The 19184-nt window shown below is 36.1% G+C and overlaps 1 protein-coding gene across 1 annotated transcript in view; it reads right to left on the bottom strand.

Annotated features, from left to right (window-relative positions):
• LOC100356485 (protocadherin-15) overlaps positions 1-19184 on the bottom strand; it is a 1660811-nt gene that overhangs the window by 387169 nt on the left and 1254458 nt on the right. The window contains 1 exon segment of the mRNA XM_070057681.1: positions 10679-10791. Within this exon segment, the coding sequence (XP_069913782.1) occupies positions 10679-10791 (113 nt within the window).

The following is a 19184-nucleotide window of genomic DNA, read 5'->3' on the forward strand; positions in this document are numbered from 1 at the left end:
ATTTTTCTGAAAAGCTAAGTTATACTTGTATTCTCTGTTAATTAGAAATTGGATGTGTTGAATAATTTTTTTTAATTTTGATTGTTAAAATATGTTTAAATAATCTTTCAGCACACTTATTATTACTAACAGTATTATTCATATTTAACTTTAAAGTAGTCAGTCATTTAGATATGTTTGCCTTGGGATTCAAGCATTAATTACCTGGATATTTACTTTGAGATCAAACATATTAATGAGAGTCTCAAAAATTTGCATTTGTTGAGGCAAATCCTTATTACTGAGTTCTTTGTTACAATTGGGAAGTGTATGTTGTGGAACATATATCTGCTAAGTAAGCCACAGTAGTAAAAATGAGGGAGGTGCATAGAACTATCCAGATTCTGAAAGGAACTTGAAATTTCACCCTATGACAAGCAGTCCCACGAATGAGAGACACACACAGAGTGAACTAATCCATGAGGTTAGAATCCTAGAATGGGAATTCTTGAGCATGTGAGTCGGGGAGAGAGTAATTATCAGTAGGAGTAAAGGAAGCATCTGAGATTTTTAAAAATATGAATGCTAGTTACAAAATGGCCTCCACTTTGTGAAAATTCTCTAGCATATGAACTTTCTGGGGCAGACTTTCTGGCACAACAGGTTAAAGCATTGCATGAGGGGACCACATCCCATATCAGAGTACCCAGTCTGAGTCCAGGCTACTCCGCACTTCTGATCTAGCTTCTTGTTAATGCACTTGGCAGGAGGTGGATGATGCCCTACACATGTGGGTTTCTGCCACCAACATAGAACAGCTGGATGGAATTTCTAGCTCCTGGCTTCAACCTGGTCCATCCCCAGGTATTATGAGCATCGTGGGGTGAACTAGCAGAGGGAAACCACCTCTCTCCCTCCCTTCCTCCCTTTCTCTCTGACATCCTGCATTCAAATAAATAATATCTTTAAAAATATGTACTTTAAAATATTGATTTTATTTGCAAACAGAGAAACAGACACAGAGAAATCTTCCATTTGCTGGTACTTAATGCAAATGCCAACAATGGCCAAGACTGGTTCAAGACAAGGAGCAAAACTCAGTCCTAGTCTCCTATGTAAATGGCAGTGACTCAGTCACTTTAGTTGTCACCTGCTTCCTCTCAGAGTGCACATTAATGGGAAGCTGAAATTTAGAGTACAGCCTCATTTTGAATGCAGACACTCTGATATGGAATGTGGACAACCCAACCAGCATTAAACTGCTATGCCAAATGCTAGCCAAAAGATGTATGCTTTTCTGCATGTCACTCGATGTTAATGCAAACGTTAAACAACAATCAAGTTGCTTTCGAAAAAGCACACATAGGATACCCCTCCTTCTCCATCTGCAGTGAGCTGGTCTGTGGACAGACTGAAAGACTGCTCTACATGGTAACTTGAAAAACTAACATTATTAAAATACTTAACCATTGCAAATATTGCCTCTTCAAATCTATGTATTTCATTAAAGACCGACCTCAGAAGCAGACTCAGCCTTGTGTGCATTCCAAGAGGGTTTCTCCAAGACTACAATTTCCTTGTACCTGACTTAAAACCACCCAGTGAAACTTTTAATGCAGATTCCTAGGAGCTCAGCAAGGTTGCCTAATATGAATTTATGTATTTGTGTCTCAATTATTATTTTAATCCCCCCCTGCATTTTCAGGTTCCCAAGTGATTTCAATATATTGTTTGCTCTTAAATTTTAGTGACCTAAAGATCATGTGGAAATTTGGATTCAGTGGGTAGAAACCTGAATTCTACCTTTCAAAATACGCTTATAACATGATGCTGATATGTCCAATCAATAGCCCAGTTGGGTCTGACATTTTGGCTTTTCCGGCAAGGCTTATAAGTAGTGACACACATGCAAATCTGCATTGAGCAACATAGCCATCTCTTCTGTATATTCTATACAAGTCATTACCCCTCTTTTTCCCTTTATGCTAACATTAAAATTTCAATTTGAACTTGAAGGTTAAAAGCAGAGTGGAGGGGGGGCTGGTGCTTGGCATAGTGGATAAAGCTGCCAACTGCAGTACCAGCATCCATTGGAGTACTGATCCACTTCTGATCCAGCTCTCTGCTAATATACTTGGGAAAGCAGTGGCATATGGTCCAAGTTCCTGGGCCTCTGCACCCACATCAGAGACCCAGATGAAGCTCCTAGGTTTGGTCTGACCCAGCCCCTGCCATTGTGGTCATTTGGGGAGTGAACTGGTGGATTGAAGACTTCTCCCCTCCCCCGGCTCTGCCCAGCCTTTGACTCTGTAACTGACTTTCAAATAAATAAATAAATCTTTAAGATAAAAAATAACAGAGTGGATGGACTTCATTTATGTAAATGGTTTTTCCATAGGCTCCTGCCCAGATGAATAAAGTTTCTGTATTTGGGGCTAAAGTCCAATATATGGAAGAGGGTTACACTTCTTTTCTTCCCTGTGTTTATACATATTTTTCTTTTGCAGTGTATTAGAGAGAGATGGCCTGTGGTGAGGCTCAACTACTTGGGTCAAAGATCATATTATCAACTAATTAATAATTGAAAATAAGTTCATTCCTTTGGTCTCTAACTCATAAAATGATACTGCCTTAAAACCTGCAGGAGCCTCCTCTAATTCTTTAAAAATTAAATGATGCATAAAGCATTTCACAGTAAGCTTACTTGTGGCTGTTTCTAAAAAATATTCAAGAATTTACAGGGTCTAGTGTCGTCAGTCAGCAAATTAAATTACCGCTTATCATCCCGGAATCCTGTATCAGATCTCACCTGCTCTGCTTTTGATCCAATTTCTTGCTAATGTGCCTGGAAAGGCAGCAAGATGGTCCAAGTACTTGGGGCTTTGTCATTCCTGTGGGAGACCTGGATGGAGTTCCTGCCTTGACTGCAGCCTGGCCCAGCCCCGGCTGTTGCAGCCCACTGAGAAATGAACAAGCAGATTGAAGATCTATGTGTGTTGGTGTGTGTGTGTGTGTGTTTGTGTGTTTTCCTGCTTTTCAAATATTTTCTTTTGTCAACAAGAAGTATATTTTTCCAAACAAGAAAGTACCCTTTTGCTGTATTCAATAACTTAGAAACAAAATGTATATTATTGTATACAACACAATGCTTTGTGCTTTATTTTATAACAGCACATGACTAAAGAAAATATTTTTGCTAGATAGAATGTAGGTATCACACTCTCAAGAATGTCTTAAAATATGAAAAGATAACATTGACACATTTCATACTACAGCATGCTTTAGTAAAGTGAAATATAACTTATCTTCAAGTAAAAATGAACCCATTCATTTTATAATTTGGTACCATGAAAGCATGAATACTCAAAGCTCTCTTTTTTTCTTTTTTTTTTTCTTTTTTTTTTTTGACAGGCAGAGTGGACAGTGAGAGAGACAGAGAGAAAGGTCTTCCTTTGCCGTTGGATCACCCTCCAATGGCCGCCGCGGCCGGTGCACTGCAGCCGGTAGCCTAGTGAGCCACGGCGCCAGCCATAGCTCTTGTATACTGTTACACAATAAAAATATTTATCTTCCCTTAGAACTTGACATATAAACTGACAATAGAATAACTGAAGCAATTTTAGTTGATTTAAAGAAGAAATACAGTTACACTGGGGAAGACCCCAGTATCCAGAAAAATACTACTACATACAAATGCAACAAACTATCTGGTTAGTGTGTAAACATGGAAATCAAGAGGACTATAAATAAGGCAGAGACAAACTGAGCACAAAATAGGAACTCCCTTCTAGAGCTCTTTCAACTTAACTTTCATCCACCCTCTTTTTGCTCTGCACTTTGCCTTCCCAATCAACAAAGCTGCCTTATCCTACAGTGGTTTCTGATCCAGTTCTCACAGTTTCTCTTAACCCTGAAAAACAAAACAGACAACCACTACAGTGTTTTCTGTGAATTGACCAATTTGAATAATCTATCCAGTAACACTGGAATTTTTAAAAATCAACATTAAAAATGGACCCCTAAATGGAATATTTTTAGAAAGTGGATGAAAGTAAGGGTGAGAGTTTACTGCTTCTCCTTGTGGCCAACGCTTCTTGAGGGGGGGAAAAATAGCAAACCCATCTATTTAGGCTACACACTTTACAGCAATATATATATATATATATATATAGTTAGGCAACGATCAAGAACCTAGTGAAGAAAGAATGCTCGGGGACCATCATGCGGGATGGTAGAAGTAGTTCATGTGTGTGATGGGGCATCAAATGGGGAGACACAGCAAGGCCTGCTCAGAAAGTGGCTTCCTTTTGAACATTTCACACCATTTGAACCTGCTCCTGCACTCTTCCAGTGACCTTTACAGCAAAGAGGGCTTTGCTAAAATCAAGGCACTGTACGGAGAATGGACAAAATACCTTTCTTCTTCGAAGAAACTGCAGGTCACCATGTGAGGTAGGAAAAAGGCCAAGGCAAGTCTCACCTGTGTGTCTTTTGTCAGGTTGCACATTTGAACAGTCTCTGTAATCAAACGCTATACTCTACTTCTGCTCTGACCAACTGCAGTCGATGACTCACAGTATCAGACATCAGACATTAAGTCCTTTCATTAATTTCCACAATTGGCATAATAGTCAATTAATTTAGCCTAGTACTTAGAATTTTAGAAACATACCACCAGAGAATAATAGGACACAGTGTTCTTGCTAAAGAAACAAAAATAAAGTTTTATATGGTAATCTACTAAATTAAAAAGAAGTAGGACACAAAATTGAAAGAAAATATGAGTATTGATCGATGCATCAAATTGTTCAATGGATCCCCGAAAGTGTATTACTTACTTAGAAATAGCAATTACTTGCCTGAAGTTTCTGTGAGATGATTTTCTTTAAAATGTGTAAAGGACATAAACTTTTCCTCACCTTAGACATTTCTGTCTTTGGGTGATGAAAGTGACATTTGCTAATCTGTGGAAATAACATGTGGTATGCAATGGACTGAATGTTTCCATCCCCCCAAAAAATCTATATTGAAATCTAAGCCCCATTGTTATGAGATTAAGAGGTAGAGGAAATTGTGAGGTGATCAGGTTGTAAGGGCGGACTTCTCAGAAATAGGATTAGTGTCTTTTACAAGGACCCACAGGGGTCCCTTGTCCTCTTTCCACCAGGCAAAGGTACAAGGAGAAGTGAGCAATCTACAACCCGGAGGAGGGGCCTCACCAGAACCCTACCATGCTGGAACCTGATGTCATATATCAGCCTCCAGAACAGTGAAAATTAAAACTGTATTGCATATGAGTTTTTATTGGTATGATATTTGTTAGAGTAGCACAGACTGACGGTGAATGTGTGTTCCCTTCTTTCAACACAAATCCATAATAGGAGAAACAGTGCATAACCAGGATATTCTGGATGAACGAAGGTCTGTCATTAGTACATATTATCTTTCTTCCTGCAGTTGCCTGACAGCAGCCCTCAATTTTTTTCCTTCTCCTGTTCATGCCTTTCTCTCTCCCCTTCATTTCTCTTTTTACAAACTGACAATACACACACTAACGAATAAAAACACAGTGCCTCCTATTTTACAATCTTTAACATTTTTATGAATTTTGATCACTCTTTTGTTTCCATGGGAGAGTGCATCTTCTCGTATTTTGATTGATGATCTGTGTGACTTGCTACCCTGCCTGACCCTGACACCTGCGATCTTTCACCCCGAAAAAGCCTTTGTTGGAAATTCACATGACGAGCACATTGTAAAGTGGCTTGAAGGTAATATGTGGCAGCATGATCTAATTTTCCTGGTATTGTTTTTAAAATACTCTATTGGCAATGTGGGAAGATGGATAAAATGCAGGGAAAAGAAGCTAAGCTGTGAGAGATGCTAAGGAGAGAATTATACATTTTCTATGTGGAGAGTAGGCAAGATAGCCAAGAGAAATTTTACAAGGATATGGATAGAATTTTATAAGTGACTACTAGAGGGAAACATGTGGGAAGAGAACTAAGATGAACTAGAATAGTTGGATTAAGTGGCTAATTACCACATTATTATTTAAAAGAGAGGATCAAAAGTTCAAAGGTTGACATTTTTAAAAGGAAGTATAGAGTTTGCTATATTTTTAATTTGACTCAATGGTATAATACTAGGAGCATTATTCAGATAATGATTACAGATATGCAGGTAGGTATCAGAAAGAAATATGTTCATATTTGTGATTACTTTGCAGTAGGGCTTCTACACATTTTTGTCTCTGCAACATGAAGCAAAATGCCTGGCACCTCACAAACACTTTAAAGGATTGAGCAAATTGAAAAGAAACCAATTCCACATGCCTTAAAAGCACTGAATCTGGATTTTTCCATGGGATTCCTGTGAAATGAACTGCAGTTGATAGAGTTGCGGCATTAGAGAGTCATGTGAGTTCAAAGGGGTTACAGAGACTTAGAATAGTTGTTATCCTAGACCTCAATCATTTTTCAAATGCTGTTTTCTTATGACTCTCAAACTGTTAGAGCAATGTACCTTGTCAACAGAACTGGCACGTCAGTACTAATAGTCAAGTTCAGTAGCTTCAACTTTAGTACTTGTTTTCAATGTCAAAAAGTATATAATCTTTACAATAAATACTTTTCTGATATAGCTATAAATAGCTTCAACTATACCTTAGCACAGGCACATCCTTCTATCCTTATATCTAGAGATTGAATTCATTTTGGAACTTCATGTATCTTCTTTTTTCAGGACAAAGACGCAAAATAAAAGTTATCAATTACAGATATTTTCTAACATAAGTATATAAACAGACTTAAGATTTGGATACCCATATTTGTCAGTTTAGAAAATCATTACAAGTGTTTAGTGAGTACTTTCTATGTTGCATATGGGTAGGATAGGAGGAAAGGTAATAACCTAAGGAAATATATATATGATTTTCTCTTCTTTAACGATCAGGGAAAGACAAATCAGGCGTATTCCACTGTGGAGTAATCAGGACTATTGTATGGGCAGGCAGGCTACAAGGAACAGCTGCTATACAGCGACAATGCCTTTGCAGAGCAACTGTCTTCTTAGCTGACAACAGGATCATCAATGAGAATTAGGTTGCTCATCCAAGGAAAGAGGAAGGATCTGGGAAGAGGAACAGCATCTGAAAATGCCTGCAGGCTACAGAAAGCACGTGAGTAATGTAGAACAGAGGGTGCAGGGTGGCTGATGAGCGTTTGAGTTTAACATGTTTATCACTTGGAAGGAAAAGAAGGGAAAGGCCAGCATGCTATACAGTACAGTAGGTCATTGATAACAATCAAATCAGGGGCATCATGACACAATGCTGTTTGTGATTTTATTATGTCATTTAATCAAAGTTGTTAATCAAAAGGATTTAAATAAAAAATGCTATTATTTCTTGAGGAACTGAGATGTACTGAATTTAATTTTTAATAATTAAAGGTTAGTAGCTTTGTATGCCTGTTATATAAGTACACTGACCAATAACAGTTTTAAAATACTGCACTCAATAATAATGAAAGTACTTTTGGATATTCTTAACAGATGCTTTCCATATGAACTAAATATATTATCATCTAACATATCAAATGCACTTAAGTGTTTATACCTCATAGGTTCTTTATGTTTTATGCATGTAGGGATCACATATCTCATCATCTCAACTGAGGTATTTATAAGATCAAAAGATATTATGAATATGGCCAGCGCTGTGGCTCAATAGGCTAATCCTTCGCCTTGCGGCGCCGAGACACAGGGTTCTAGTCCCGGTCAGGGCGCCAGATTCTTTCCCGGTTGCCCCTCTTCCAGGCCAGCTCTCTGCTGTGGCCAGGGAGTGCAGTGGAGGATGGCCCAAGTGCTTGGACCCTGCACCCCATGGGAGACCAGGAAAAGCACCTGGCTCCTGGCTTCGGATCAGCGCGATGCGCCGGGTGTAGCGCGCCGGCTGCGGCAGCCATTGGAGGTGAACCAATGGCAAAGGAAGACCTTTTTCTCTGTCTCTCTCTCTCACTGTCCACTCTGCCTGTCAAAAAATAAAAAAATAAAAAAATAAATAAAAGATATTATGAATAATTATTCAAGGAAAAGTCTAACTATGAACTGTCTTGGAAAAATATTTGATTCTAGTTCAAAAAGTGTGTCACAATGTGTATGCTTAACAAATACAATTATTTAATATTTAGGAAAGTTTACTAAAATGGAAGTTCACTTTAAATTGGGTGTGTTGTCATCTTTTAATGTTCCAAAATTTGTGAATAAGTTCATTTTGTTTTCCTAGCTTCTCCTTTACATTTTTGTCAGCAAATGGACTAAATCATCGCCATAAATAGAAAACAACTAAATGGCAGTTCTCCAATTCATGGCACCCACCAGCTGTTAGATGAACAGACAGCTCTGAAAACAGAATTTTTCCAAGTCTAGGAGATCATACCTCATAATATTTTACTTTCTCTCAACTTCTAAAATAGAAATTGGGATCAAGTCCAACAAAAACTTTTAAGTCCAGTAAAAAATGAAACATCAAAATAAAAAAAGTAAAAAAAAAAAAAATTGAGAGACTTACTATAGAGAACTACCAGACTGTAGTATTTCAATGGATCCTTGAACAATGCCAAAATCCTCAGCTATTATTTATTTAAGCAGGTAGCTTATTATTATTCCTACAGATTAATACCTTGGCTTATTATTCCCTTGTCTGCACAAAACACAGTAATTTGAATCGAATAATGTCTGTAAACAATTGCATTAATAACACAAATGTCATTAAACATAAAAATGATCTGTGGTCAGTTCCAATTGATTTTTTTACATAATCAATGGATTGAGTTATATTGTATCCATGTACATTAGAACAACTTACTTTATAATAAAGCAAACTCATTAATTTCTGGTTTCAAGTGTAGCAGTCTGGAAACAGTGTGTTTTCAAGTTTTCTAACTCCCACAGAGAGCCACACCACAGGGCTCCAGTTGTATCTATAGTAGACAATGGTTACACCCATTTTGAAGTTTTATATATAGATCCATGGTGATTAAAATAGTCAATTCAAGAAGATGAATCCCAAGCCTGGCCTTTTTATATAAATGGTAAAAGTCGTGTATATTGAATGACACTCTTCACTCATTAAGATCCAACAAAATTGAAGTCATCCATAAGGCTCTCTCCACTGTCTGGCTCACTACCTCATTTCCCAGTTAACTGCTTGTAGCCTGCTACATATGCCTCCAAGCTTTCACGTCTGCTCTTCCTTATGTTCCAACATGTTTCTCACTGACCGTCACTGGTCAAACCCTTTGGACCCACCAAAATTTAGATTGGGGTCATCTCCAGAAATTCTTCCCTGATTAATTTGTTCTATCCTATGCTTTATTAGCACATTTTGCATGTTTCCTTTTTAGTACATGTTATTGTATTTGACTATATATTGATATGACTTCTTCTTCTTTTAGATTACAAACTCTTCCAAGACAAAACCCACTTAAATAAACAGAAGTTCTGAAATGTGTAATATAAAATAGGTACTAAGAATATTTTTCCTCAATTGAGCTACCGTTAAATGCATGCCTTTGCAGTTAGGCTCACAGATAGTAAGCCAGACAACCATCTCTATGCAACTCCCAATTTGTGACATGAAAAGATAGCTTTTGTTTAGATAAAACAAAATTGGAACCTCAATTTCCCCCCTTATTTGTTATATAACAAATTCAGTGCTAATCACCTACCCTATCTGACTTTGGTTTCTACATTATGTCCAGAAGAGCCTATTACTAAGGTTGTGGCAACAGTCTCATGGAAAATGTACACAAAGCAGCTTGCATAAGCAACTGCTTCATAAGTGTCCCTATCTTGCTTCCTGTCCTCTGGTTTTCTAATTGTTTAAATACCATAGGACTACTTATATTTATAGCTAACTTCTTGTCTTGCAGATATGAAAAAGTCAAGCAATATATGCTGGACTTAATTCTGTGTTTTCATTTAATTCTTTCTTTTACTTATAATACCTTCCTCCTTGTCATCACTTTTGCGTCACAAATTCCTGCTCTTCAATCTGTGTTCAGCTTAAATCTGACCATGTTAATAAAGTCCATAAGAATTAGTTGGAAGATCATTTGGATTTTCATGGTGTCTCTTGCCTGGTTTCATTACAATCTATTCAATATCATTAGACAAATACTGTAATGCTAAATATATTACCTGAAATTCAAAAACTTTCTTGGTCTGGAATGATATTCCAGCACAAAGAAAAAGGAATATATATTTTTAAAAACAATCTCTGGATAAGCAAGATCTTTTTTTAAAAGCAATAGGATTAAAAAATACATGGTTAAAATAAAAAATAATAATTAAACACTTTTTAGATATATTTGTTAGTTATGCTTCTAGGATCAAAATCTAGTCAATTTTACAAAAAAACAATGCTAGAAAATGCAATAAATTATGTCATGAAAACTATATACATTGACCAGGGCACTTATTGCATAAAATACTTGGTATCTTACCATGTAATACTATAAACTTATTTTAGAGGAAAAAGTATGTTAAAATTGCATTTTACTTGTTATTCTTTAAGTAAGATTGGCTAACTGTTTTCCACAGTAATTTTACTATCTTAAATCTACTGTAGCGTCTACAGCTTTCTTTGATTAGTGATTTTCAAACACAAGGAAATAAGATGATTAGTTTAATTTACCTTAATAACTAAATCAAATTTCTGATGAAAGTCTCTGTTCACTGGCTCCAGGAGACTGAGTTCTGCAGTCCTAGGATGCATGTGGAAAAATCGAGGGTAATCCTCAGGAGTCCCTGAAAGACATTGAGATTTCAGTGCATAATTGAGAACAAAAAGTTACAAGTGTATCTGCTTTATCTACTTCCCTTCATTAACTGAACAACAAAATTACAATTTCATTAGTAAATTAAGTTTCAAAATTATGCAGTCTATGGAAAGCAGACACAAATGTGGCATATTATTAATAGCTCACATATAAGAGTGGAAAATATTTGTTCAGATGATTTTCCAAATATATTAGGAGAGCTCTTTAATTAAGTTGAAACCTCATCACATGAAATGAGATATTAAGTGGAGGGAAAGAAAATTTGGGATTATAACATTGTATTTTAATGGTACATAAATCTTAATTATAGCCTTCAGTCTTTCAACATATCTTGTAGTAATTAACAATTAGTAATTTGTACCAAATATCAACATGTCTAGAAATTAATATTTTATTCCATCTGGGCAAATATATTTTTAAGATAAGTACCTAACTAATTATGTCAACAATGGTAAACTAAAATAAAAGTTTTGCTGATACTCTTAATGTCTAGGGAAACCATTTTTTAAATATATTTCTCCTGCAGAAACTTACTTCGTTTTTACCATGTTTCTTTGTATTCTGTAACAGTTTTTTTCCTATAGTAACCAAAAACTTAGAAGTCACATATCAACTTATATAGTATGTATACCTGCAAAACAATAATCCTAAGGGAATAAAAAATCTTCCAATCCTTTCTGTCTGCTTTGTGCTGACTACTTTATTTGATTAACAATTGATAAACCCATAAATCATTTTCATTTTACAGATGAATATTTGGGAGATTGAAAGATTAAATTATTTAGCCAACTCAATTTGAGACTGAGCTTGCATGCAGATCTATGCTGTTTTCAGGCATGGAAAGCCAAGATACTCTGGCAAAAAATGACCTAGAATAAAGATCTCTGTGAGTGAGATCCTGGTGGAAAGAAGGGGCCATCAAAGAAGGAAGTACCTTTCTCTGAAGGGAGGAGAGCATTTCCACTTTGATTATGGCCTTATCTAAACAATGTTGGAGTTTGTGGACTCAGGAGGCTTCCACAGCATTGACAACATATGACAAGAGCCTTGGGTGATCACTGACGTCATAAATAAGAGTTAATTGGTAAATCAACAACAGGAGTTACTGTGCACTGGCTCCTCACATAGGACCTCTGTCCTTAATGTGCTGTACTATGAGAATTAATGGTAAAACTAGTCTTCAAACAGTACTTTATACTTTGTGTGCCATGTGGATGCAAACTGTTGAAATATTTACTTAGTATAGAGTTCATCTTCTGTATATAAAGATAATTAATAATGAATATTAATGATGAATGGGATGGGAGAGGGAGTAGGAGGTGGGATAGTTTGGGGGTGGGAAGGCTGGTATTGGGGGTGAAGAACTGCTGAAATCCGAAAGTTGCAGCTATGAAATTTATATTTATTAAATAAAAGCTTTCTATAAAAAAATCTAGGTTGCCAGAAGTCAGGGATGTCCCAAAGTGAGCTCAACCCTACTATTCATTAAGCTCAACTCTAAGATGAGAAAATACATTCTCATGGGCACATTGTTAACAAACAAAATACACCATCAAAATAGATCTGAAAATGCAGAAATATTCAAAATTACAGATGAAATTTAATATACAATAAAGAAGTCATATCCCCTAACAGTAGGGTCATACTGATAATGACAGTTGATTTCATTCTTTCAAGATCTGAAATCTGATATAAAACATTAGGCACAGGGGCCGGCACTGTGGCATAATGAGTACAGCCACCGCCTGCAGTGCTGGCGTTCCATAAATGACACGAGTTCAAGTTCCAGATGCTCCACTTCCAATCCAGCTCTCTGTTGTGGCCTGGGAATCCAGAATAAGATGGCCTAAGTGGTTGGGCCCCTGCACCTGCGTGGGAGACCCAGAAGAACCCCCTGGCTCCTGGCTTTGGATCAGATCACCTCCAGCCTTGGGGAGTGAATCAGCAGATGGAAGACCTCTGTCTCTTTCTGCCTATGAGTCTCTGTAACTCTGCCTTTCAAATAAATAAAATAAACCTTTAAAAAAACATTAGTCACACAAGTTCAGACTTGGTGAACTCAAGGGGCTTCCATAGCCTAGACAGCTCATAGCAAGAGCCTCGGGTGATTGCTGATGCCATAAATTAGAGTGCCAATTGTTAAATCTACAATGGGAGTCACTGGGTACAGGCTCCCCACGTAGGATCTCTGTCCTTAATGTGGTTTACTCTGAAACTTAAAAAACAACACTACTAGTCAAACAATACCCTATACCTTGTGCGGTTGTGTGAGGGCAGCCTGTTGAAATCCTTGCTTAGTGTATACTAAGTTGATCTTCTGTATATGAAGGTAATTGAAAATGAAACTCGATGAAGGGCGGGTTGGGAGAGGGAGTGGGAGAGGGGAGGGCCGAGGGAGGGAGGGAGGTTGGGGGGGGGAGCCACAACAATACAAAAGTTGCACTTTGTAAATTCACATTTATTAAATAATAAAACGAAAAAAAAATCTTTAAAAAAAACATTAGTCATTACTGATAGATGAAGTAATGGGTAAATGTTATTGTAACAACAAGAAAGTCAGCTAACCTTTCCTAATTATGAATGAAAGATGAGCAGCAAATAGTGGAAACAAGAGACAATTACAGTGCAAAATCCCATGGTAGACATAACAAACAAATGATACCACAATTGACAAACTGGGACAATATTCACAATTTATATTAGAGGCAAAATGTGCATGTACTAACATGTGTAGATTTATAAAAGTTGTATAAAAAATCAAGGGATACATTTACAACATTAGGGCTACAGAATGAACATAGTTCAAGAAAGAGAAAAACAAATCAATCTTACCCTTATTTCAAATATTTACTTATTTATTTTGAAAGTGCTACAGAGACGGGAGTGGGGTAGTATTTTCCATCTATTGGTTACCGCCCCAGATGGCTGCTGGGCCAGTGCTAGGTCAGACTGAATCCAGAAGCCAAGCGCTTCATCTGGATCACCAACATCGTTGGCAGGGGCCAAGCACTTGGATCATCTTCCACTGCTTTTCACAGGCCATTAACAGGGAGCTGGATTGGAACTGGAGCAGCAGGAATGAGATCCAGCCTCCTTATAGGATGGCAGAATAGCAGGAGGCTTTGTCTGCTATGCCAAAATGCCAGCCCAGACAATAACTGTTGATCACATACAAAGGAGTTCAACTCTCCACATAAGAATAAAAATACAAATTAAAGCTACACTAAGATTTCTTTTGCCACTTGATGGATTAGCAATAGAGATGGCCCCCACTCCCTACTGTTGTGACTGCAAGAACACAGGCACATTTGGTCGGGGCACTGTTAGCAAAGAGTGCTTCAAAGCCTATGAGGGATAAATCATCATTATCCATTAAGATATCAATGCTGATTTGTTCACCGAAATTTCATCTCTAGGATATCTTTACATCAGGATGATTAAAAAGAACTAATCACTGAAATATAAGGTATTTTCAAAACGTTTATGGAAAATTCATATCATGAAGATACTATGCATGAATTTCAAAAAACATCACCAAGTTCAAGTTACCTTTTACTAACATTTTTCCATGAACCTTTGAAGAACACTAATATACATCAATAGCATCTGGATGAATAATTGGTGCAACATTCTCAAATGAATGATAATTCAAATATAAAAAGAAAAATATTTCCATATATTATTAAATATTGCCAGATATGCTAATTGAAAAATATTTTATGATATGCTTTCAAGAAAGACAATATTTACACATATTTAAAAGGAAATATATGTGCATCTCTTAAAAAATATGATAAACTATGATTCTAAAAAATGGTTAGATAAATGCCTTTAGCCTTGTTAAGATATTAGTGTCCTACATCAGAGTAGTACTAGGTTCAATTTTTGGTTCCAGTTCCTTATTGTACTTCCTGCTGGTCAAGACCCTGGGAGGCAGCAGACGATGGCTCACTAATTGGACTCCTGCCACCTTTATGGGTTACTTGGATAGTTCCCAGATAAGAGAAGCTGTACTTGGTGAGTGAACCAGCAAATGGGAGAGCTATCTGTTCTATTTGTCTGCTTTTCAAAAAAATGGTAAAAATAAATTTTTTAAAAGATTACATTTTAGAGAAAATGAGAGAAAAAGTGCAGGCAAGAGACACTGAAGAATTTGCTAAGTACATCACTCTTTTTGTGTTTTTGAGTCATACAAAAGTTCTATATTAATGTGAAAAAATAATCCAACTCAAAAATAATAAATAAATTACTATGTTTAGTTGGTAACATTAGCACAAACAGAAAATGAACCATCCCACTTAACATTAAAAGACAGCAACTTGGAGCTGGTGTTGAGGTTCAGTGGCTAAGCTGGGGCCTGAGACACTGGCACCCCATATGAGTGCTCAGTAGAGTCCCAGTTGTTCCACTTCCAATCTGACTCCCTGCTAATGTGCCCAGGGAAAGCAGTGGAAGATGGACCAAGTGTTTAGGCTCTTGCTGCCCATATGGGAGACCCTAAGAGAGTTCCAGGCTTCTTGTTTTGGATGGCCTAGTCCTGAATGTTGTGGCCATCTGGGGAAGAGCGCTCTCCCTCTTTCTTTAATCTTATCATCATGGGGCCGGTGCTGTGGCGCAGCGGGTTAATGCCCTGGCCTGAAGTTCCGGCATCCCATATGGGCACCGGTTCTAGTCCCTGCTGCTCCACTTCCGATCCAGCTCTCTGCTATGACTTGGGAAAGTAGTAGAAGATGGCCTAAGTCCTGGGCCCCTGCACCCACATGGGAAACCCAGAAGAAGCTCCTGGCTCCGGATTGGCGCAGCTCCAGCTGTTGCTGCCAACTGGGGAGTGAATCAGCAGATGGAAGACCTCTCTTTCTCTCTGACTCTCTTCTCTCTGTGTAACTCTGACTTTCGAATAAATTAATGAAATCTTTAAAATAAATAAATAAATAAATAAATAAACTTGACATCATATTCTCAGTGTGATAAAGTCTGAGAAAAATATAAATTGCCAAAAATTAATAGACTATATTTTGGTGGTAGTATTTTATATTAAACTAAATGAATATGTGACAAAGAAATTCTATCAATACTTCAGAATTGGAAACTACCAGGGTACAGTAAGGAGATCCAAACATAACAAAAAAAGGATAAATAAAAGCTCCTGCACTTTTGACCCTAAATTGGCAGTGTAAGTTTAAACTCAGGTTTTAGATTATTTAAAAAGATACAAGCTTCATTCCTCTAAATGCTGAAACAAAAAAGTCAAACTAATGCTCAACTTAGGAGTAATGAATACCCCTAGTGTTCATATTATGGTTTTGAAATATCACTTACCAATAAGAATAAAGTATACTGGAAAAGAGAGTCATACATGGTACAGAGCAAGAAAATTAACAACATCACTGAAATATGCTGTCATACCAAGCAGTGTCAAAGTTATCCAAGACTATGAAGCTGGGATCAAAAAGTTCTCAAGGGCCAACAAGAGAAGGATTTCTCTAGCTAAAGATAAAACCTATTGGAACATCAGTAAATACATGTAATCCTTTAAAGTAGATCAAATATGTTTCAATTCATAGTAACCTTGAAAAAAATCCTTATTTGTCATCTTTGGAGAATGCTTGGAAAGCATTTTAAAATTGGAAAATAAGAAAAATACAATGCATTTTTTGCTTTCCCTATTTTAATTGCAATACTGGATAAACAAATAACCTATGAAGGAGGTTTGTCTTCATGGAATCATTTCAATTAATAATAAAATGATGAAATTAGAGTGTCATCGTTTTAAAATCCCTCAGAAATTCACAGACCACTGCATTGACCAACAGCTGCTAAAATCGGAAGAGACACAGCCAGCTATTTCATGCTTCCTAATGGTAGAATTAATTCAATATCATTCATTTCAGAGTGAGTTCTGCATCCCTAACATAAAATAATCTATTAAAATTATGAGAAAATAACAACAAACACTGAATGGATTTGCTAATATTAAAGAATGGTTGATGTTTTCAGTTTTGACATGATATTCTGCTGTATTTTATACTTGTACACAATAGCTGTGGATTAAATCACACTTAATGAATGAGATTTTCTTCAAAATAAAGTGAAATAAGATGGATAGGAATACAGATCAAAGTTTGTTGAAGTGTTTATAATTCTTAAAACTAAGTGCTACTAAATGGACATTTACTTATTAATAGCTCTACTTTCAATATATCTTAGAAGTTTAAAAATGTGATAGACTTCAGCATTGCCTTCATTCGTGTCCTTCCCTTGGTCCCATCTGAATAGAATGCAGCAGGCTGCGTGAGAAATGAACCAGAAACACTGAATCTAATTGAAATGCGGCATCTGCTCTCAGAAAAACAGGTTCTCAGTTTCCAGAGAGTAGCACTTGTTGGCAGTTAACCCTGGAGTCTTTATGAGCAAAGTATTGTAATCTCTTTATTTTTAAATGTTTTATGCCACCCAAGGCACTTATGTACCTATGTAGAAGGTAAGTATTAATTGACCAATGAAGCAACCCACACGCAAAGAGTAGCAAAACATTCTGAACTCACGGGGATATCCAGGATTCAAACTTAAAAAATGGTGACACTCTAATTTTACCTTTGTAAAATTACTAGATGAAATAATTTTTTATAATAATATAAATGCACAATAGTTATTTAATTAAGTTAATTAAATGTGATACAATTTGATAAGAAGTGTTAATGCAGGGTAAATTCTCATCTTTCATAGCAAGAACAAATTAGATAATGTTTAAAATTTAAAAATCAAGCAATGATTTCATAAAAATTTAGAAATGTAGTATTGAATAGCAAAAGAAACTGCTAAAAGAGTTCAAAATGCTGCTCCTGTTGGTTGATCACTAAGGTAGGAAGAAGTTGCAATGAAGCAACTGTTTTACCATTATGCTTAGTGAAATAAGCCAGTCTCAAAAAGACAAATGTCATATGTTTTCTCTCATATTTGGAACAAAAAATGCATAAGGATGAAATGGTCATTTTGGAATACGATTGTCATTTTTGGCCTAGTCTATACTCCTGTGGAACCATGCTCTTGCTATTTTTTCTTGTTGTATTTTATGATTAGTGGTGAATTAAGCCTAAACTCCATATTGTATAAACGGTTACAGGTCATACAGAAAGAATTCAGACTTAAGGAATTTTTATTCTGTAACCCAGGCTGTATAGCTTGTGCCTAATAAATTAGACACTTGGAATTCAGTGGCCTTCTCTTTTGAGAATAGTATTTTTGGACATGATGATATAGATCATTAACAGAAAAAGTGAAACCAGCATTTTAACAATCAATTTCCCTGGATGAAGAGGAAATAGAAACACACTTTATTTTTCTATATGCCTTCAAAGTTTAATGATTTTTCTTCTGAGAAGTAAGAACACTTAATGTTTGTATTTTCATTATACACATTTAGAGTCACCTGAACCTGTCCCATGCAAATAGTGTTGATTATGTAAATTTGTTGTAAAATTGAGAACTGTATCTTTCTTTACCAAAATTATAAATAGTACAGTAAAGTTCAGGAATATAACTTTATTATAGTCAACAGATTTAATGGTTGCCAAAGCCTTTATTGCTATGTATACTAATAAAATCCTGTAGTTCCCATCATAATTTTGTGAACAAAATTGCAACCCAAATTAATCCCTCAGTGAAAAGTTTACACTTTGGAACATTATATGTTTTCTGTTTAATATTCATTTAAATTATATTTTCTTGCATGTAGTATATTTTCATTCTTTATGAAAGTAAGGTAGTAGTGTAAAAATAAAGAAATTATACTGGGAAAAAGAAATTGGCTCTTACATCCTATGTCTATTTTAACTTTATTAGTATAAACAAATCCCCTTGTGGTACAACCATTTTATATTCCATTTATATTTCAGGATGTCTTGTGAGATGGAACAAGAAATGCAGTTAACAAACTGAAACTACAGGTTGTGGGAGGCAGCCAGAGTTAGGAATGTGATGCAACAAAGATTGCAGGCACAAAAGAGGCAGAGCAATAAAAACGACCAAAAAAAAATAAATGGCTATGCAAAACAAAATTATGACATTTAAAGCGTGTCTTGAGCAGCCAATAGTCCCCAACCTTTTCATTATCTCATGATGAAATCAATACAGTTTCTTTCTCTACTATGTACTCATTACTCATGTACAGTTAGCATCCTCCCTGACTATTTTTACAATCTACATGTACGGAATCAACAGAATTGCAATAAAATAGGATGTTTACAACAATGAGATTTAAATACATTTGATATTTGTTTGTTTGCTTAATAGGCTTGCCACATTTTAGACATTATTTTCATTTAAACTTTTAAATTAGTGCCTGATTACATAATGTCTACA

Source organism: Oryctolagus cuniculus, chromosome 15, assembly GCF_964237555.1.
Source record: "Oryctolagus cuniculus chromosome 15, mOryCun1.1, whole genome shotgun sequence".
NCBI classification, from domain to species: domain Eukaryota; kingdom Metazoa; phylum Chordata; class Mammalia; order Lagomorpha; family Leporidae; genus Oryctolagus; species Oryctolagus cuniculus.